This window comes from Vombatus ursinus, unplaced genomic scaffold (assembly GCF_900497805.2).
Source record: "Vombatus ursinus unplaced genomic scaffold, bare-nosed wombat genome assembly UNPS02014959.1, whole genome shotgun sequence".
In the NCBI taxonomy this organism is placed as follows: Eukaryota; Metazoa; Chordata; class Mammalia; order Diprotodontia; family Vombatidae; genus Vombatus; species Vombatus ursinus.
The window spans coordinates 2,451,931-2,474,310 of NW_020954737.1; the positions used below are offsets into that span (position 1 = coordinate 2,451,931).

General features: G+C 41.1%; 1 protein-coding gene across 1 annotated transcript in view; it reads left to right on the plus strand.

Annotated features, from left to right (window-relative positions):
* The window catches only part of LOC114030391 (cystatin-A1-like), a 22,260-nt gene extending 10,139 nt beyond the window's left edge, over positions 1-12,121 (plus strand). Inside the window, exons 3-4 of the mRNA XM_027845193.1 lie at positions 8,907-9,008; positions 11,902-12,121. Of these exons, the coding sequence (XP_027700994.1) occupies positions 8,907-9,008; positions 11,902-12,030 (231 nt within the window). The 3' untranslated portion in view covers positions 12,031-12,121. The remainder of the gene's footprint in view (positions 1-8,906; positions 9,009-11,901) is intronic.
* The last annotated feature ends 10,259 nt before the right edge of the window (positions 12,122-22,380 follow it).

Sequence of the window (22,380 nt, forward strand, 5' to 3'; positions counted from 1 at the left end):
CAATGGGGAAAGTCATGATGTGGAAGAGATAACTGTACAGGAAGCCTTTCCTGATTCCCCCAACCACTAATACCCTTCCCTTCCCAAACTACCTTATATTTAATCTGTCCATACTTAGATATGTAATTGTTCTCTCCTCCATTAGAATATAAATTCCTTGTGCATAAGGATTGCTTCATTAAATGTATTTGCATTCCTAGCACCTCTCACAGTGCCTGGCACATCATAGATGCTTAACAAGTACTCATTGATGGAGATAATGTAAATATCTATACATGTATATAAATGTGCATGAATATCTAAGTGATTTTAAAAATCTAAACTGTGATTTCGTTGGTGTGGGAAAGTCCTAGAATGAAAATTCCTCTCATCAATGCAGATCAGCAACTCATGTATAACTTAGAAACATATGTGGCATTGAGAAATTTAGTGATTTGTCCAGTCATGTAGCTATGATATACCAGAGGCAGGATTTGAACCCAGGTCTTCTTGACTCCCAAGTCAGCTTTCTGTCCACTGGTCCACACTGCTTCTCATGTCTGTATATGTATCTGTGCATAGGGGTGTAAATGTATTTGCGAGTGTATCTTCAAAGGCAGCAGAGGGTCCATTACAGAAGGGTGCTTACCATCATGTTCAATCAAATCTATTAGCAGCCATGTGCATGTTTATTATTGTTTTATTAGTCAAGAACAGAGGCTGAGATGAATATGGATATGTTATTCCCCTTCCTGAGCATCAGTTTCCTCATGTATAAATAAAAGAGCTAGATTTGATGATTTCTAAGCCTGCTACAGTCTCCAACAATCTAGGAATTCATTATTAGCTCCAATCAGAGAATGTTAAAAGACTTTCAGGTTATGTAGTCCAACTACCTCATTTCAAAATATGGAAACTGAGGCCCAAAGAAGTGAATCAAGCAAACATTGACTAAATGTCAAAGACTGTACTAGGTTCTCTGAATACAAAGAGAAAAACAAAATAGCTCCTGCTGTTAAGAAGTCAATATTCTTCTTCAAATAATATTTTATTTTCTCCCCAATTACATGTTAAATCTATTTTTAAGTTTTTTTAAATTTTGAGTTCCAAATTCTATTTCTCCCTTCCCCTTCTTTCTTTCTGAGATGGCAAGAAATCTGATATAGTCTATACATGTACAATCATGTAAAACATTTCTGTAGTAGTTATGTTGTACAAGAAGACTCAAAAAAGAAAGAGAATGAGAGAGAAAGAAAGAGACAGAAAATAAAAAATGTTACGCTTCAGTCGGTATTCAGACAATATCAGCTCTTTACTTTGGAGGCAGATAGCATGTTTCATTGTGAGTCCTTTGTCTTGGATCATTGTATTGCTGAGAATAGCTAAGTCATTCACAGTTCTTCATTGTGCAATATTGTTGTTACTGTGTACAACATTCTCCTGGTACTGCTCACTCTACTTTGTATCAGTTAATGTAAATCTTTCCAGGTTTTTCTGGAATCATATTGCTTGTCATTTCTTATAGCATAGTAATACTCTATCACAATTATATAAACAACTTGTTTAGTCATTACCCAATTCATGGGCATCCCTTCAATTTCCAGTTCTTAGCCACTAAAAAAGAGTTGCTATAAATATTTTTGTACATGTAGATCCTTTTCATATATACATATATGTATGCATATGTGTGTATATACACACACACGTGTGTATATATACATACATACATATACGTATGTGTGTGTGTGTGTGTCTTTAGGTTATAGACCTAGCAGTGGTATTGCTGGATCAAAGTGCTGGATGCACAGTTTTATAGCCCTTTGGGCATAGTTCTAGATTGCTCTCCAGAATGGTTGGATCAGTTCACAAAGGAGTCAACACTGTAATGAGGAAGACAGCACATACAAGCATACGTATATGCAAGCAAATACAAGGTAACCTTGGAGGGAAAGGCACTAGCAACTGGGGGCACCAGAAAAAGGCCTCATGCAAAAGGCAGCAGTTGAGCTAAGTCTTGAAGGACATCAGGGAGTCCAAAAGGAAGAGGTGAAGGAGAGTATTTCAGGATGTGCAATGATTCACCCAGGGTCACACAATGGCAATTGCTCAGCAAGCATTTATTAAACACTGACTACATGCCAGGATCATATTAAGTCCTGAGAATATAAAGACAAAGAAGACACATTCTCTGCATTCAAGTAACTTATATTCTCTTAGGAAAGACAAGCTGCACATAAATAAGTTTATACAAAGTAAATACATGGTCAATCGGGGTACGGGTGAGTGTACTAGCAGCAGAGGGTATCAGGCAAGGCTTCATAAAACTGCCACTTAAACAATTTGAAAAATTGAAACAATTTTTTTTAATAGGTCTTTCTTTTTCTAGTCCAATATTCTTTCCACTTCATGTCACCTTCTGCCTACTACTATGATGATAAGTTGATTGATCAAAATGAAAATTACAATGACAATGATTCTGGAAAACATTCAACCCCCTAAATGTACAGGCAATCTGAGTGCCAGTGACTAATATGGCCTGTCTTATTATGGGTTTGTGTGTAAACGTTTCTCTGTATCACTATGGATTTATTTACTCTGTAACTAGGTCTATGTGCACACACCCAAGTACATTCGTATGAGCATGTGGTTACCTGATGTAACTTTGTGTTAGAAACTTCTTGCTCATATGAACTCAGGGCTTGGATACATTTTGGATACTTCTTTGGTTTGTTGACCTGTTGCCCCCACCAAGATGGCTTGGGAACTTCAGGATATGCCAATCCCCAGAGTCAGATGCTCCCCTTACAGGCACCTCAAAGTCAAAGTATGAACTGAAGTATTTACAAATGATTGGAAACAGAATTTTCAGCATGCTAGAAGGAAGTCATGCTACATGCCACCACCCATCCTATGAACCTAGTTCTGTCTCCCTTCCCCCTAACCAAGATTTGCCTAGCCTGTATGACTTATAATACTGGGAGTACACACACACACACAATAACACACACATACACACCAGCCCTTGTCTCTTTACCTCCTCTTATCTGAGCAATTGTCTGCCTTCCTCCCTGTCCTTCCCTTCCAAAGCCACCTTAAACTCTTTCATATGCCACCACCACCACCACTACTGATACTCAAAAGAAATAACAGGAAGCTGAGGACGAAATGCAAGGTATCATTAGACAGATGAAAAAATACTCAGAATCACCAATAATTAGAAAAATTAAAGCATTTCTGAGTTATCACCTCACACCCATCAGACAAAGATGACCCAAATAAAGGAACATGGCAAATGCTGAAAGGGCTCTGGAAAACAGATCCGTTAATATATCCTACCTGGAGTGAGAAACAAACAGTTTGGGGGTCAGATTCTCAGCTACATGGGTAATCCACTTTCCCCCTTTGCTTTGTATATACAAACGTTCATCTTATTTGATGCTGCGTAAGTTCAGGATAAAAGGGAAGAGGAAAGAAGCAGGAAGGGAGGGGAAAGAGGAAAGAACAGCCTCTCCCAGAGCAGCTGACTGTCGACTCATCATACTTTGTTCCTTTTTCCTTTTGGGGACTTAGTTACACCTGTGCCCCTAGCCCTAGATTACTCCTCCTCCCCTGCCCCGCCCCAGATTTGTCTGCTACCTTCTCCTAGAAACCCTGAAAGAGTGGTAAGCATTCATTCTGAAGCTGCTTCCGAGTCAGGGCAATGGATGCTCAGAGACTGTTCCAGAATCATTCAGACAGCAGTATCCCCTCCCATCTCTATGGCCCTAAGACATTATCTCCTGTGCCTGCTTCCATCCGCTCCCCACAATTCTATTAGGCAAGGTGGGGCAGGGAGTATTGTCCCTCCCTCCACATCTCTACCTGCTGAAATCTTTCTCCTTCTTCAAGGCCCAACTCAGGTTGAGCCCCCTTCTCCAAGAAGTCTTCCCTGATCTCTCCAACAAAATGATCTCTCCCTCCTCAAATTTCCTTATAGCACTTAGTCTAGACCTCTTCTCTGCCCTTATCAGTGTCCCTTGAATCCTATTAATCTGTGGTAAGTGGTATTCCTCACATATTAGAGTATCAACTCCTTCCTTTAATAAACATTAAGCATCTACTATGTGCAAGGCAGAGGAGCTGTATTGCTCCTCAGTGTTCAGCACAATGTCTTACACTACAGTGTAGCTCTTTCATATGTTTGTTGAATTGATTTGCTCTGACAAATGAAGCACTTAAAATTCAGAGAAGTTAAATGACTTATCCAAAGTCTCACAGCTAGTAAGCAATAGAGTTCACATGAACCCTAGTGTCTTGACTCCAAGTCCACGACTCTTTTCCTTTGATCATGCTGCATCTTACCAGATTTGGAATATTGTGTTATTTCTGGGCTCCATGGATTTGTGAAATACATGTATGGGCTGAAAAGTGTCCAAAAGAAGGCAAGAAATAGAGTGAAGGGCTTCAAGTCCATGTCACATGAGGATCCATCGAAGGGCCTGCCGGTGTTCAGCCTGGAGAAGAAAAGACTGTGGGGGAATGAAATATCTACCCTCCAGTAGCTTTCAAAGAAAGCAGCAGCTATGGGGCACCAGAGTGCACAGAACACTGGGCCTGGAGTCAGGGAGACTCATCTTCCTGAGTTCAAATCTGACCTCAAACACTTACTAGCTGTGTGAATCTGGGCAAGTCACTTCACCCTGTTTGCCTCAGTTTCCTCATCTGTAAAATGAGCTGGAGAAGGAAATGGTAAACCATGCCAGTATCTCTGCCAAGAAAACCCCAAATGGGATCATGAAGAGTCAGACATGACTGAAACAACTCAACATTTGAAAGCCTATCATTTGGAAGAACTATTAGACTCGTTCTGCTTGGACCCAAAGGGAAATGACAGGAACAATGTGTGTAAATTGCAAATAGGGTCAATTAACTATTAGAGCTGATCAGAAGCAGAATAGACTGACATGTGGAGTTGGCGATACTCTCACTTTCCCTTTCAAGTAGAGGTGGGATGATCACATGCCAGGCATGTTATATCAGGGATTCCTTTCTGGGATGGGTTGAACTAGATGGCCCCTGAGCTCCAGTCCATCTCTAAAACTGCTGCTTCTGTGGTTCTCTATGACTTTGTGAGGCCATCATAGGATCACAGAGCGAGGCCGGGGTTCTCTGCCTTTTTGTGTGTCATGGATCCCTTTGGCAGTCTGATGAAGCTTATGCACCCCTTCTCTGAACAATGCTTTTAAATACATAACAAAAAAGTGATTCTACTTTATGTAAGATTACAAAGGAAACCAAAGTTCAGTGGAAATAGAGATGTAGTTTTTTTCATATCTAAGTTCATGGACCCCTGAAATCTATCCATGGGTTCCTTTGGGGTCTGTGTACTCTGAGTTTAGAACCCCCAGAACTAGAAGGTCCATTGGAAGTCATGTAGTCCAGGGGTGGGGAACCTGCAGCCTCAAGGTCACATGTGGCCCTCTAGGTCCTCAAGTGCAGCCCTCTGAATCCAAACTTCACAGAAAAAAATCCCCTTAATAAAAGGATTTGTTCTGTAAAGCTTGGACTCAGTCAAAAGGCCATATACAAGAGCCTAGAAGGGCACATGAGACCTGAAGACCACAGGTCTACTCCAACACCCTCATTTAATTGATGATGCAAGTGAGGTCAAGAGAGATGACTTGCCCCAAAGGATACACAGGTAGTGAATGTCTGAGGAGAAAGTTGAAACAGTCCCCGACACTAGAGACAGAGCTGATTCCACTATACCACTCTACCTGTCAGTATACGTACTGTCACACCCATTTGTTGTTTGACCTTCATGCTCAAACAGAACCATGACATCAGGGAGGTGATGCCATGACATGCAAGTAAAGTGGATTTAAGTGAGAGAGGGCTGTGCAAAGTCACCAGTCTCATTTTGTCCTCTGGAGCCATCTGGGTCCAGTGGCAAGATGGCACTGAGTGCGGTGGGGGACCATGGCCTTTTAAAGCTAAAGTCTTTAGCAGGTCTCAGTTTGACTCAGGCAATGCCCATTCAGTCTTTAAGGCTAAATAAGAAATGAGGCAGAGAACACCCATTTACAGATAAGGAGAAGGCATTTCCACTTGGGAAAGTTAATTCCATTCATATTTCCATGAAGACCAGGGATACCTATTACTTCTATACATTTTTAAGACTTCTCATAACTGTTAAGTGCAAACCATGGAAGTCCTATTCCAATGCTTTATCATAGTGGGGGGGTGACCCTGTGCTCTCCAAAGCTATGCCAATGGAGCATAAGCTCTAGCAAGCCCTACCTAGCCAGAAAGGCCTGGTGACAAATTGTATGCCTGTTGACCAAGGACCAGCCCAGATTAGTGTTGAAATGTCCATTATCAGAAAAATGATGAACTAGATGATGTGTGTATATTGGCCACAGCCACTCGTGAAGACAAATACTATGGACTATTTGTAATCTATGCAGGCAGAGGATATACCCACACAGACAAAATTATATGTGCTTGACGTATAGCCTTATACCTTTCTATTTGTTATCATAAGCCCCTGGTTTTCTGTAGGAAATTACTGACAGTAACAATTACTGGAAAATCGATGAGTATGTGCTTATATAAGATAGCACAGATTAGGTGAAAATTCTGAAGTTGCCGATTTTAACACTGCCTAAGGTGTTAGGGTGAGTGAGGCAATTCTGGGAAGCATAGGGCTCAGGGCCAAAGATGGTAAGTCTGATAATACAATGTATGGTATCAGGGAAGCTGGAGGAAAAATGTTCTCTTCTTGTTTCCCTGACTCTTCATTGTTAAGAAATTTTTTTTAACTTAGTTTAATTTTTTTCAATCAACAAAAATCTATTTCCTCTCCTTCCCCTACTCACCTCTACTGGAAAAACAAATAAAGGCTTGTAACCAAGAAGTACAGTGTTGAAAGAAAAATTTTCATTAGGGTTTCACCCCAAAGAAATAAGGTAGGCTCAGGAAAAATGTAGCAAAAGGAGCTTATTATTATATCAAAAGAATACATATTGCATAGTCCTGGCCCTGAGCTCAGGCTGCACTTAACCTTTTAAAGACAAACTTTCCTAACCAGAGAAGTAAATATCTGAGGCAGGATTTGAGTCTTCCTGATTCCAAGCCCAATGATCTAGGCACTGCACCACCTAGTGGTCCAACCACTCATCAGATTCTGTTAATTAAATTTTTTCTTTTCCAGCCATGCCTCTTGATTTATTGAATTCTAGTTTGAGGACAGTGTCAAATGAGTTAATGTAAATAAAGTGCCTTGCAAATTTAGAACAGCTAGGTGGCACAGTGGATAGAGCATTGGGCCTGGAGTCAGCAAGACTCATCTTCTTGAGTTCAGATCTGGCGTCTGACATATACTAGCTGTGTGGCCCTGGGCAAGTCACTTAACACTGTTTAACTCAGTTTCCTCATCTATAAAATGAGCTAGAGAAAGAAATGTCAAACCACTCCAGAATCTCTGCCAAAAAACAAAACTCGAATGGGGTCTATTAAGAGTTGGACACAACTGAAAAGACTGAACAACCAGTATCAGATGATGATGATTACTAAAGAAGTAATTCTGCACCTGAAATTTGGGCACCAAAATGAGTCTTTTTCTTCTCCAGGTTAAACAGAGGGATTATTTGTCTTTGTACTCCCAGTACCTAGCACAATGCCTAAACACAAAGTAGGTGTTATATAAATGCTTATTGATTGGTTGATTAGCATGGAGAAGGGAAGGCTCACTGGAACCATGATAGATGTCTTCAGGTAGTTGAAGGGATAGAGAAGGATGAGATCTGATCTGTTTGGCCCCAGAAGACAGAACCAGTAGCAATGGGGGGAGGGAGTTGAAAAGAAGCCAATTTTATCTTGAGATAATAAAAACTTTTCCAATAACTAGAGTTATCTAAAAGTGGAATGAGAAGGTCATGGGATCATAAATCTAGAATTGGAAGGGACCTCAGAGATAATTTAGTCCAACCTCCTCATTTTACAGATGAGGAAATTGAGGCTCCAAGTGACTTGCACCAGTTCATATGTAATAAGGATCAGAGACAGGAATGGAATTCAGGTTCTCTGACTCCAGAGGCAGTATTCTTCACCATGCCACTGTCCCTCCTCATTGGAAGTCTTCAAACAAAGGCTGGATGACCATGGGATCATAGATTTTAAACACAGAAGAGAGCTTAGTGGTCAACCTTTAGGGTCAAACCAACTTATTTTATGGATAAGGAAACTGAGGCCCACAGAAGTGAAGTAACTTATTCAAGGTCACACAGGTAGTGACAGAGCCAGGATCTGGTCCACTGGATAGAAACCCAGCACTCTGTCCACTGCACCACACTGCCCTTCAGCTCATTAGATATGTCATATACTGGGGGTGGCTTTTCTGTTATTGACAGGACTACGTGTAGATTAGCCACTGAGTTATCTTCCAACCAAGATTCTGAGACTCGATGTTAGCATCCTGAGCAACTTAGAGATTTATAGAATCCTTACAAGAAGATGTGCCCTGTAGTCTGTGAGGGAACACTAGCCACCCATTACTTAAGTGGTCAATCAATCTTTCAATCAGTGATTTCTTTCTAGTTTGGAAGAAATAATTGCTGTTTGATTCCTTCCTTTTGAAAGTATTTTTATTTATTTGGTATTTACTAATTTGGGCAAATACTGTATTCTTCCCAGTATAATGTAAGCTCCTTGAGAGCAGGAGCTGGTTGTGTGATTGCTTTTATCCTCAGCACTTGGCACAATGCCTTAGGCACAGTAGGCAAAAACATAATTTTTAAAAACTATTTACTGTTTAATGAATTGGGGAAAAAGAGAGGTTTGACTAAAATTTCCATGGTTGTCAGTGGTGCATTGGTCACTGAGTAGACCAAAATTAATAATACTTTCAGATAACCACTAAATTCTTTACCTTCCTCTCTTTTCTTAAGGTAAAGCCACAGTTGGAAAAAAAGTCCAATGAAAAATATGACCACTTTGAAGCTGTAAAATACAGAACACAAGTAGTTGCTGGGACCATGTATTTTATAAAGGTCAGTGTTCAACAAATTATTGAATTCCACTCAGTTTATTTCCATTTGGATCTACATAGAAAGTGTGGGAATAGTTTGTCCCCTTCCCATATGAGTAAATGGAGAAAATAAAGTTTCTCCCCCAGAGGAAATATTAAGTGATGGTATGGTAACTGAGAGAAAGTGAAGAAGGCAGAAGGGAGGAAGGGACTTTGGGACATGATTCATGACAACCTGGGGAGCAGAGCAGGACTAACCTGGTAGGTTTTGCTCTCATAGTGAAACTGAGAGATGAGAACAAAGAACAGATGATGAAATGAGAGGGCGAGGGGAGAGAGAAGGAGGAGAGAGAAAAAGAGAACGATAAAGGCTCTCCCTTTACCTTCACTTTGAGTAGCCAGGCAACTGGAGAGAAGTAAGGCCAAGATAGAATTTATAGAAAGGAGTTTCTATCAGGGGAAGCTCTGATGTTTAAGACTGTGACTCTGAGAATTTACACACATACTTTACTTACTCATGATTATTCATTTGGGGAATTCCATTTGTTTTCACGATTCCTTTAATAAAATGTTAGCCTATAAGACTGTGAATTGTATGCTTGCAAGTGAAGAATAAGTCTCAGGATACATTGTCCCAGCCTTTCCTGGATGGGACCATAAGAAAAAAGAGTGAGAAAATTCCCAAAGTACTGGGTCTTTCATGTCATGATAATCTCTGAAACGAGGCTTATATGTTTATGTCCTGAATGCAACAACTAGATTATATGTTGCTTGAGAGTAAGCATCTTGTCTTATATCACAAAATGTGAGTACCAGGTCACCATGGACCCTAATCACTTTCATTGGTGCACAGAATTTCAAACACAACCTTATCAGAAATTATTGGAGTGCACTTTACTTTTTCCAAATCCTAGATACGTTTGGGGGATTTTATCCAAATTCATGATGGATTTTTATCATTATAGTAAATTCTAGGTCTGTGAACCCTCTCTACCAACACAGACCAAAACCAATCTATTGACTCTGTTGATTAGCCCCAATGAGTTGCTTGGGGCCTGCCTAAGATCCTTATATGACTTACCTAGGGTCATTCAACTAATAAGTGTCAGAGGATTTGAACCCTCTCCAGGTGCAAAGCCAGCACTCTATGCACTATAGCATAATTTTAAAAGAAATATATAACCTTAGAGTCCCTCAGTGTAGCCAGCAGTGGCACACATCTGGGAACTCCTTGCCCACTTTGGGGATTGTGGGTAGAGATACTTAGGAAATGTATTCAGGTTGGATCCAAGTGTTTCTCTATTTAAGGTACAGCAGAGTAGAACTATCTCAGCTGAGTTAAGGAGGGTATATTAAGGTGCTATGAGATGTCAGCCAGGCAGTAGCATCTGCTGCAGCCTAGGAAGGAAGAAAACAAGAATTTATTAAGTGCCCACTATGTGCTAAGCCCTTCATGAATATTATCTCATTGGATGCTTACAAATGAGGGAGAGACATTTCCCAGGTGAGGAAAATGAGATTAAGTGACTTACCTAGAGTCACACAGCTAGCAATGTCTGAGGTGAGATTCATACTCAGGTCTTCTTGACTCCAGGCCCAGCATTCTCTCTTTCTGTGGGAAATGCTGGATCTGAGAACCCTCTCTACTAACACAGATCTGAACCCAACTATTGACTTGGCTGATCAGTCCTAGGGAGTCACTTGGGGCCTCCAGTGGTTATGTGACTTACCTATCCAAAGCACTACCTAGCTGTCTTGTTGGTTTCATTTACTCTGATTTTCTAAAGATAGAACTCTGTTAAAGATAGTTTGCTAAGTGCTACTATTTGGAAGGAATATGGGAGATTAAAAACCACAGATGGGACCAGTGAGCAGCTAGGGCTATCCCTCAAGAAACCCAGCATTGGAAGGAAGACACAAGATGTTCAAAGGCCACATTTTCATAGGGGCTTGGATAAAAATCAAAAAGAGGAAACCCATATTTTTGTATGACACAAGATCTTTTTTTTCCTACGCATTTCAGAAAATAAAACCTTAAAAATAAATGAAACTCTGGGACAGAGGCACAATTCAAATTCAACATAGTAACTGACTCTGTTACTAAAAATTAGCTGCTTAGGTGTTCAAAAATCCAGGTGCTTAACAACTAGCGTCAGCTGTGCTGTAATGAAACAGCCCTGGATTTGGGATCAGATTTTGGCTCAGCTGCTTATTACCTTGTGACTATGGACAAGGGAAAGGAAGAGAATGGTGGGGGAGGCAGGGTTAAGAACAAGTATTAATTAAACAACAACTATGTGCCAGGCATGATGCTAAGTTCTTTATAAATGTGATCTTACTTGATACTCACAACAGCTCTATGAGGTAAGTGCTTTTATTATCCCCATTTGGGGGGGACTGAGGAATTCATTTGAGGAAACTGTGGCAGACAGGAAATGACTGACGGTCTTCCTAACTCCAGGTCCATTACTTTATCCACTGCATCCCCTAAAAGCCTTACAAGTAACTTACAAACTGGACAAGTGACTAACCTCACTGGACCTTAGTTTCCTCAATTACAAAATGAGCAGATGGGACTAAAGTTCCTTCCAGCTTTAAATCTGTGACCTTAAGAACTAGGAGTAGCATGATATTGGTGCCCATTTGAATAGTCTTATTTGCTGCACCTTTGTGGGACTCAATTCCTTTAGCTTTAAAAATACAGCTATATGATCACTCAGGTAACTTCCTGTTATATTTTTTCAAAGCACGAATAGGCCCATTCATAGGTTAGAATAAAAATATAAAATTCATATCAGAGGTCATCTAGTCAAAACCCCTACCTAAAACAGCAATGCCCATACAATGGCCCTGAGAGGTGAGAAATGCTGGGTTGGAATACATGTCACTGATTCTCTGCTTCTCTTTATTTGCAGGTACATACTGGAGGTGATCAATATGTACATTTGAAAGTATTCAGACCTCTCCCTTACACGAATGATCCAATGGAGCTGTCAGCCTACCAGACCGGCAAAACCAAGGATGATGAACTGACCTACTTTTAGAGTCACAGTCCAGAATGCATCTAGTTCCTTTCATGAGCATCCTGTATCAATAAGCACAACTGAAACAAAACATAGATCTTTTTAAAGTATAGTTTGACTTTGATGATGTATTGGTTAGTTTCAGTCAATGTTCCCTTCCCCCCCCTTTTTTTTTTAATAAGGGATGGCTCACTGGATAGAGAGGGAAAGGATATTTTCAGAAATAAAATGTCAATTTAAAAAATTTTAATCAATTCTGAAATCATCTGCTTTAAATCATTGTACATCTCAGCTCATCCCACAGCAGATACTGGCTTTCCAATAGTCAAGGAGCATTAGGTCACCCTGTAAAACTGCCAAGCAAATTTGGGTAGCATTCTCTCTGGACTCCTCCCCAACTTACACACACAGTTATAGGTTGGGTTCCCAAATAAAGGCTGCTGTCCCAGGTAGTAAGGGCAAATGCGAGGGTGTACATTCCTTTATCTCAAGAGCCCCAATTTACCACCAGCCAGCAGACAGAATGAGCAAAGTCATTTTTATTCAGATGGCATAGAAAGACTAGTAGTTATCAAACACCACCCCCCATAAACCTGGGGTATACTCTCCCACAAATACATGGTGTCCATGGCGAAAGTAGACTCAAACTTGGAGCACAGTGGTAGTGAGGTAGATCTGTAGGATACATGTGTGGCAAAGCCAACTCACAACTCCTGTTACTACATGACCTAGATATTGTTTCTCTCTGGATGGGTTGCTCACCTGGATATCCAGGGTCTTCTCTCTGCAGTCTGACTCTCTTCTGTTTCTTCATGTTCCTTGAAGCTGCTTCCACCCTAGAGTGGCTGTTTCCTTATAGCCATGTTTATCTGAAGGTTGACCAAAATTGCTGAGGTTGAAATGACAGCTCTTCTCTGCTGCCTGTACTAATGAGTAGTATTTACCTGTCAGTAATAGTACCACCCAGATGATTTCAAGGCATTTCCTCATCATAAAAAGTTGGATACCCCTGCCCTTTCAGGAATCTCTTTGGAAGCTGCTCCTTACCTTGTGTCTAATTGGAATGCTGTCTTTCCCCCAGTACTTGCCACAGTTCTTTCTACATGCGGTTGGTGCTTAAGTCAAGGTTCTTGATAGAGCCAACTTCCTCACTGAGGCTTGTGCTCAGGTAATCTGAGAGCTGGGAGCTTCTTACTGCCTTCCAGCACCAGGTCTAGGGACTGCAGAGAAAATGGAAAAGATGGCCATTTTTTGGGTGTCTTCTCTCTACTTTTTACTAAGAGAAGTTCTGAACATTTAAGAATATCCTTTATAACACCACCACCTGCACACTGTGTCCTCCCTACATCCACACATCTCTAAACGACACCTCAGCATCCTGGATCCACTCTGAACCGTCTAGCTGCTGCTCCCAGTGTCTCTTCCTGGCTGCTCTTCTTTCTGCTCTTCCCTATGGACTTTCACCAGGGGTGGGCTTTGGTTCTTCATTCTCCTTGCTACGCCAAGTCTACCCACAAAGATTATGAAGCTTTCTCTTACTATGGTAACTGTTCCCTCCTATACTCTATACTAATTTGCCTCCTGCATGGCTGCATTAGTCAGAATGAAGCAGTTTTAGTTGCTTCAGCAGGACGTTCAGGAAATCAACTTTTGAAGGGTTGCATGGGGGTGGTGGGAGGGATGGAGGAATTAACCTCAGGTTTAACGTGCTCTGGGGGTCCACCTTCTTAAAACTACAGCTCATGAGTCCCCATCAATGCTTTTGCCTTTAACAGTTAGTCACTTGACACAATTTACTCAAAGCAAAGGCATTTACTGAAAATGGTATTGTAAGAATCATAGTTATAAAATATTCCCCCCATCAACCAGAAACACACTCTCCCACAAAACCTCACCTTATTGGAAAGAGTGAGAACACAATTAGAGAACATACAAAGTCAAGGAGACTCATACTTCTATTGCCTCAGGGCCTGACTTTCTTTCTCTTCTCTTGATGACTTCACAAGGGACATAATATTTCTGCTGGGTACATCTTATTTCCTCTCACAGCCTTCTCCCTGGTTGTGAGAAGCCCCCACTGGGCAAGCAGCTGCACTGCCAGACACCATGTTTGAGGGGGAAGGGGGAAGGGGGAAGGGGGAAGGGGGAAGAGAGAAAAATGTCTCCCTCTCCTCAAAAGAACAAGGAGTTACTTCCTCTCAAGAGCTGAGTGGTTCTTCCATAGTTCCTCCACAGATTAAACTCCTCAGAGACATCTACTGCATTGACTTTTGCCTGGAGAGTGTCTCATTTTTTCAAGGGCTACCAAGGGTATGGGGATCCTTCTGTCAGCCAATGGCTCAATAATGCCATCAAGCTTGATTAAAGAATTCCTTCACATCTGATAAAATGGAAGCAAAAATTAGTCATTTCTTTTCCCTTTCTTGAAGACTTTATCATCTTATTGTCTATTAACTGGCCCTTGAGCTCCTGTGATTTCATGAATTAGGCTTGTGGGAAATTAGAGGATCAGGGGTCTCCAGATCAACTTTCTCCCACTACTCAAGTATTTTCTCCATTCTCACCTTACCTTGCATATATGCTGTATTCTTCTTGCAGAATGTTGTCTCCTTAAGATGAGAGATTGATTCATTTCTTTTCTTGTTTAGCATATATCCAATACATTAATAAGCATTCGTTGAACTGAATTATCAGTTATCTTCCCCTCGAGTTTCAGGATCCAACACCAGGGAATCAATTTCCTTTTATGTCCTTTCATAAGCACTATCTATGCTATTGGCCATACAAATTGCACCCTATCTCCACCCCCTTACAAATTATTTTATTATATCCCTAAGCACTCTGAAATGTCAATAATAATCACCAAAGTAAAAGCATTTTCAAATCTGTTTAAAAAGTTGAGGTTATGTATAGAGATCTAGGTTATCTGGAGTGCAAAAAAAAGCGTGATCTAGTACAGCAGTTCTCAAACTTTTTGGTCTCAGGATCCCTTTATAATCTTAAAAATTATTGGAGACCTCAAAGAGCTTTTGTTTATGTGGGTTATGTGTATCAATATTATGACCCCAGAGTTAGCCCACCATCCATTAGACCTACCTCTTAGCATGATGAAGTCACAATGCTATCCACCACAACACCTAGCTGCCTCTCATGTTATGAGTAAGCTGTTCTCAAAAGAAAAATTGCAAGCAATCAACAATCAAATTATACTATTCATAATCAAAATAAGAGTCATACACCTCAATGCTACTCTGAGGTTCCATTTCTTATCCATTAGTTTGGCAAAGATGACAGAAAGGAAAATAACAATTATTCAAGGAGCTATAGAAAGACAAGACATGTACACACATTGTTAGAAGAGTTGTGAAGTGGCCCAAACATTCTGAAAGGCAGAAGATGGAAATGAAAAGCAAGTATGTGGAGGGAGTAGAGTAAGGTACCCGTGTAGAAACATGGTGGTGAAGTCTGGAGAGTGAAGCATGACTGATCTTGCCATTTTTTCAAAATGGAAGTTCCAAGGAGGAAGTCACCAGTGGGAAAAAGGGGCCTCAAGGGTAGAAGGAAGTTGAAGCCTGGTGATCTAGACCAGAAAGTGAAGCATGGATAGTTTGAGACTCTCAAATTTAGTTCCTGGGACAATAGTTTCTCTTGCACTTCTTCATAGCTACCAACCAGCAGAAGGCATCAGCTGCCCATCTTTCCCATACTCCATAGCTTCCTACCTCCCCTCCCTGGTCAGCTTGAAGTCCTTCTAGGATTCTGGAAAGCTCCTCCACAAGAACCCCTAGCCTTTTGCCAGAGACAAAGCTTTCTCTGTAATGGGCCCTGGCCTAGTATTGCTGAGAGGATGGCAGTTTACCTGTCTGAGCCAGAGTAACACTTCTCACTTCATCACATTTCCAAGGCAGACTGTACAAAGCAGGACCCCTTCATGTACTCTCTCTTGAACCATGATTCCCGCTGACCTCTGAATTTAATGAAATTTACCCAGGCGGGAATACCCTACAACTCCTAGCTTATCACCAAGCATGTCTAAACCACTCCTACCTGACTACAGCATAGTGATTTCAAAGACAAAAGTCTTTTTCCTTCAGCACCCATGCCAGTATCTCCCACCCAAATGACTGCTCTTCACCAGTCCCAAAGCTTCACAAAGCACTCCAATGCCTTTCCAGTTGTTTCTCAAATTCCTGAGGCAGCTGAGTGAGATTTATTCAAACTAGCTAGCATGCTTTAGTAAAAGGGGTGGGGAAGCATGGAGCCAAGCACTTTCCTCTCTACAAACCTTAACAAACATTATTAACCCTTCACCATAGTAAGTAGTAGGTAATGAACATAGTGATAGGCACTGTGCTAAGCACTGAGCATACAAACACAATGCTCCCCCCCACCCCAACACACACACACAAGAAAGCACAAAAAATAAAAAGAAGCTTTAAAAGATGAGAAGGGATGAAGGCATCCAGCTTGAGGTTATGGTAGAGAAGTCCCAAGTGCAACCTGGTGAGAAAAGAAGACGTGGCTGGCCTGGGCACTCTCAAATGGAAGTTCTAGGACAGCCTCTCCTATTAGAGGGTGGGGTCACAGGGGCAAAGGTTACTTCCAAGGTGTGAATTCCAGGGCTAGAGTAATCCTCCAGAACAAAGAGATTTCTGGGATATGGTAGAGAAATCCCAACAGAAACGTTGGGGAGTAGAAATAAGATAGCGTTTATTCTACAAAAATTGACTTGCACTTATATTTTCAGGAACACCTCTGCAATGTTAGCTGGGACTAGAACATGAGTAACCTGACATTTTCCCTACGATTCCAACTCTCTTTTACACCATCCAGATGTGTCGGTGAGATTTGGGAGTAAAGACAAATATCCTTTGAAAGAAGTAAGAACTCACATCAACACAATGACCACCCATGACTCCAGAGGTCTGATGATAAAGCATGCTACCCACCTCCTGAGAGAGGGGTGATGGACTGAGGAAGCAGAATGAGACGTATTTTTAGACATGGCACAAACAGGAATTTGTTTTGCTTGACTATACAGATTTGCTATAGGACTGTGTTTTTCTTTTTCTAGTGGGGAGGGATATGACAGAAAGAAAAAGTAGATTTTTGTTAATTGAAAATTTTAAATTTAATTTTAAAAAAGATGTGGGAGGATTTAAAGTTAGCAGGGACAGATCATCCTGGAACCTGTAGATCCTTCTAATTCCTATTGATTTTTAAAGACACCTTTTCCCCAGAGAAACATAGGCAGCCACACAGACAGAAAAAGGGACAAAGGAACACTGCTATAGAAATCCATATTGATCAGGACACCCACATTGACTGGAACATGCAAGCTGAGAGGATCAGAGGATGGCAGTAATCAGGAGACCTGAACTGGACCTGAGATGCTAACCAAAGGAGAGCAGCCAGACCTGAGCCAAGGGAAACAGAGCAGATCAAATAGAGATGTGAAATATGTTTGCAGGGTATCAGTGTCAGTCCACAACTCCAGAACTCTTCCCACCCCATTCTGGTAGCTCAACCTAGGAAACACCACTATTCATTCTGTTTGCCTAGCCTATCATTTTCTTCCCATTTCCCCCTCCAACTGACAGGAGAAGGGGTGTGTAAAAGGGAGAAGGGGAATATTGATCCCATCCACCCACCTCCTACCTCCCTCCCCCATGGTAAGAGCAATAATCTATCCTGAGAACAGGCTAAATTTCTTCAAAGGGCATCAAAACTATCCTTAAGATTTAATTGTCCAAGGACTTACAGAATTGACTTATCCTCCTGATGACCTAAATACAAAAATACAGTGCATGAGGAATCAGCAGCTCCTCCCTCAGGCTTCTGGTCAAAGGACTAATGTGACCACAATAGGCCAGGAAGCTATACCCAATAAATCAACATTGTGCCCTCATTGAATATCTTTTCCCTGCAATAGCTAAGTAAACCTGTTTTCATTAACTGCTAGAAGGACTATCAGTATCTCATTTTATTTCATTTCTGAACCTGAAACATCAGACTGGCTCTAGCATAGGGCATTTCATGTAGTCGGCAGGATTGGATTAGAATGGCCTCATTGAAGCTGGGAGGGGCAATGCTGAGGACAGTGAGTACCAAGTGGCCTCTGGGCTTGTGGCAGTGCTGGCCACTTAACCATGAGGTGGCAGCAGGAGATTAGAGTGTCTAGTTGCTAAATGTGTTCTGTCTTTAAGTACTATTTTCTAGCCTGCCAAGGATACAGACTGCCCAGCTCCCATGTATCTACTCCATCAAAACATGACTTCTTTTATTCCAGAACTGCACAAAAATAGCCAGGAGTCCATGGGTTGGGGACCATTCCAGCAAAGTAAGCAACAGTGAGATCAGATATGAAGCACATTTAGCCTGCAAGAGTCTGTGTCCTGAGACAGGAAGAGTAAAGGTCTCCTGTGAGAAATCCCCAGGGTGGGAACCCAGGAAACCACAAGAAGCAGCAGTGGATAGTTCAGATCAATCAGAAACCATCATGAGATGGTACTCAACAAGTGTAGAGGCATAGGGCTCTTTGACTGGTCCCTGAGGATCTAGAGCTCTGAACTTCAAAGTTCCAAGGGAGTCTAATCCTAGGTGAGGGTTCTATACTGAGGGTTTAGGGAGAGGAGAGAAAAGGGAGAATATAATAGTAGTGAAGGAGGAATTCCTATATGGGAAGGACGAAGATATAACTTGTTATTTCTGTAATTGGAGTAAACAAAAGAATACGCAAATATGGAAGAAGGGGTGGGTGAGGAGTTAGCATAAGAACTTAGACTCATATCTTTAACTGAAATGGAGGATGTAGAGTTACCTTTTCCTTAAAAAAAAAATGGAGAATTAGAAGAGAAACCCTAAAAAAGTGTTTATCTTACCTTTATCTGAAATGAACAAAGGAGGTTTAATGCACACAAAATTTGGTGTAGAAATACATCAAAGTCAACAGGAAAACCAGTGGGGATAGAGAGTAGTGTTAAGAGAAAGGACAATATTGGAGAGGAAATAGCTGCAAGCAAAACAAACTTCTGAATCCTTAAAAGTGCAATTAAAAGGGGGGAGAGAAAAGGAGAACTGGAAACTAAGGGGGTGTCAGATTTCTTCTTAGACAACTAGGGAATAGCTAAACACATTTTGAAAAAATATTTCAGAGAATGCTGGGTAATATCATGTTAGAGTAAAGTGAGCAGGATCAAGAGAACAATTTATACAAGGATAACATCACTGTAAAAAACCAAAACCAAAAAAGACCCAGGCAAACTTAATAACTCTTGATCAATGCAATTAACAACCATGTCTCCAGGGGACTTAGGATGAAGCAAGTTGCCTAGCTCCTGACAAAGGGAGAAGTTACCCCTTATGTAACTCCAGTCTTGATTGAATCTCTAGCTGCCTATTGGACACTACAAACTGGATATCCTGTAGACATCCTAAACTCAAATATCCCACAGTGAACTCACCTTCCCCTCTCAAGCCCTCCCACTTCCAAACTTCCTAAGCAGCATCAAGGATGCCACCATACTTCATCACCCTAGTTTGCAAAGTGTTATCCTTTACTTTCATTTCTCACAACACCCTATATCCAATCTGTTACCAAGTCCAGTTGATTCTACCTTCCTGATATCGTTCAGATATGCCCACATCTCTCCTCCGTCAGGATCACTCCGGTGCAGGTTCCTATCACTTCACGCTTGGACTACTGCAATAGCCTTCTGCCTAAAATCTCTCCCCACTCCAGTCCATCCTCTACTCATCTGCCAAAGAGATCTTTCTAAAGTGCAGATCTGACCATGTCATCCCCTTACCCAATAAACTCCAATGGTTCCCTATTATCTCCTGGATTAAATATAAAATCCTTTTTAGCTTTTCACAACCAGCTCCTTTTCTACCTTCCTTGTCTTCTCACAGTTAAATGTATTATTCCCTCCACTCCCACTCCCAAACATACATCTCATAATCCAGTAACACTGGCCTTCTTCTGGGTCCTTGAACACAATACTCCATTTCCCATCTCCTAAATCACTGGCAATCCCTCATGTCTAAAATGGTCTTCCTTCAAGTCTCAGCTAAAATTTCACCTGCAAGGTCTTCCCAGGTGCCCCTCAATCTAAGTGCCTTCCTTTTGAGATTACCTCCAATTTATTTTGTACACCTGGTATACACATAATTATTCATGATGTCTCCCACATTAGAATGTGAGCAAGGTGCGGGCTGTTCTTGACTTTTGCTGTATCCCCAATGCTAAGCATAGTGCTTGGCACCATAAATACTTCTCTAAATGCTTACTGACATCTTGACTCAAGGTGTAGACATACATTTTTGAACTTGGCATGCTGAGTTCATGTTCTTGTCTACACTTATTGTTAAGAGTTTTCCCCCCTTTTCTTCTCTTGATTTTTAATAGTGAATGAGTCTCTTCCAGACTGACTTTTTCCACCAACCTCTCAGATATAATACACAATCATGCATCTACTTTGACCTCCTGAACTGTTCCCAGGTCCTTTTCCTGGTTCCTTTCTCCTCCCATCCATTATGGGCATTCGCCAGGGTTGTCTTTAGACATCCATTGTCCTTGATACACTAGGTCTGCATGGAAATATAATGAAGCATTGTTATTACATCAACGTTTCTTTCTTATACTTTAATTTGCTTCCTACATAAGTACAAGTCAGAACTGGGCAAACTTAGCTGCTATGATGGGATGCCAAGGATATTAACTTTTGAAGGGTATTCATTTCTTTGCTCCAATTAAACAAGCTTTCTTGCTGAAAAAAAAAAAAAGCAATTTTTGGTTTTTCTTTTACACACATTATATACAATCACTTTTATGAAAAAGGCCAGTTTCTGAGGCAGTGGCCCAATTGACAATTGCCTCATTCTTAAAGGCACCCCAGGAAGGCCCATTCATTGATGGAACTTGCTCAGAAGTGAAGGTGTGGTGTGATGTGATTGACAACCAGAACACTTGATAAATTAATACTGACAGCTTTAGCCAGGGTAATTTGGAGCCCATTCTCCTGTGCTCACAAGCTCTAGGTGAGGCTGCAGTTCTGATACATTCCTTTTTATCTAACGCTGTCAAATCTTGTTAATTACACTTCCACACATTTCCAATCCATCCTACTCCACCACCCTCTCATATAGCAACCATTGTAGTTCAAGTCCTTATTACCTTCTACCAGCCCTATCTAATAATCTGGTCTTCCTAATTCCAGGTTTCCCCCTAAATAATCAATTTCCCCACTCATCTACAAAAACAATCTTCCAAAAGTATAGGTTACTCCCCTGCTTGAAAATATTCAGTGGCTCCCCATAAGGTAGGGTTCAAACTCAGCCTATCAGTTAAGGCTCTCTAGGCAGACTCAACCTATCTTTCTTGGGACCTTGATTCCTACTACATCCCTTTACCTAAAAGATTATTCGTTATTGTCATGTCCTGGCATTCCATTTTCCACAAATGTACACAGGCTGCTAACAGGCCTATAATGGCTCCATACTTACCTTCTTTCCTGAAAATCTTTTGTCTTCCAAGTTGCCAACTCTTCTTCCAGGTAGCACCTGGCAGATAATAGATACTTAATAAAAATTTGTTAAACTAGTACCCATTTGGGTCACAGGATCTATCTACAGTTGGGATTTCAGAGACCATCTACTCCAATCTTTCATTTAAAAATGGCAAAACTGAGGCCCAGGGAAGTTAAAGAGACTTGCTTAAAATCACAGGCAGTAAGGATCAGAAGTAGAGTTTGAGCTCTGGTCTTGATTGCAGAGCCAAAGTTCTTTCCACTACACATTGTCCTTGGCTTTTGATATCCAATATCAGGGATTTATAGGATCAGTTTTGTAACTGAAGGGGCCTCACAGACTGAGACCAACTACCTCATTTTACACATGAGACAACAAGCAGAAAGAGGTTATTTGCCCAGTATAGCTAACAGAGCTAGCTGAGGCAGCATTTGAATTCAGGTCTTCCTGACCTCAAGCCATGGGGCCACTTAGATGCCTTTAATGCTCTCTTACAAACATTGCTTATCTTTGGCCACATAAAGTTCCCTCACCACCTATATTTTACTATTAACCCAGAAATCAACAGCAATAATCACCAAAACAGATGAATTTCCAAATTAATTTTTAAAACATCACATTAGAAAACTCAGGTATCTGGGGCAGCTAGGTGGCGCAGTGGACAGAGCACCGGCCCTGGATTTAGGAGGATCTGAGTTCAAATCCGGCCTCTGACACAAAACACTTACTAGCTGTGTGACCCTGGGCAAGTCACTTAACCCCATTGCCTAGCCAAAAAAAAAAAAAAAAAAAAGAAAACTCAGTTGTCAGCACAGCAAAAAGCAGTATGGTAGAGCAAGTGTC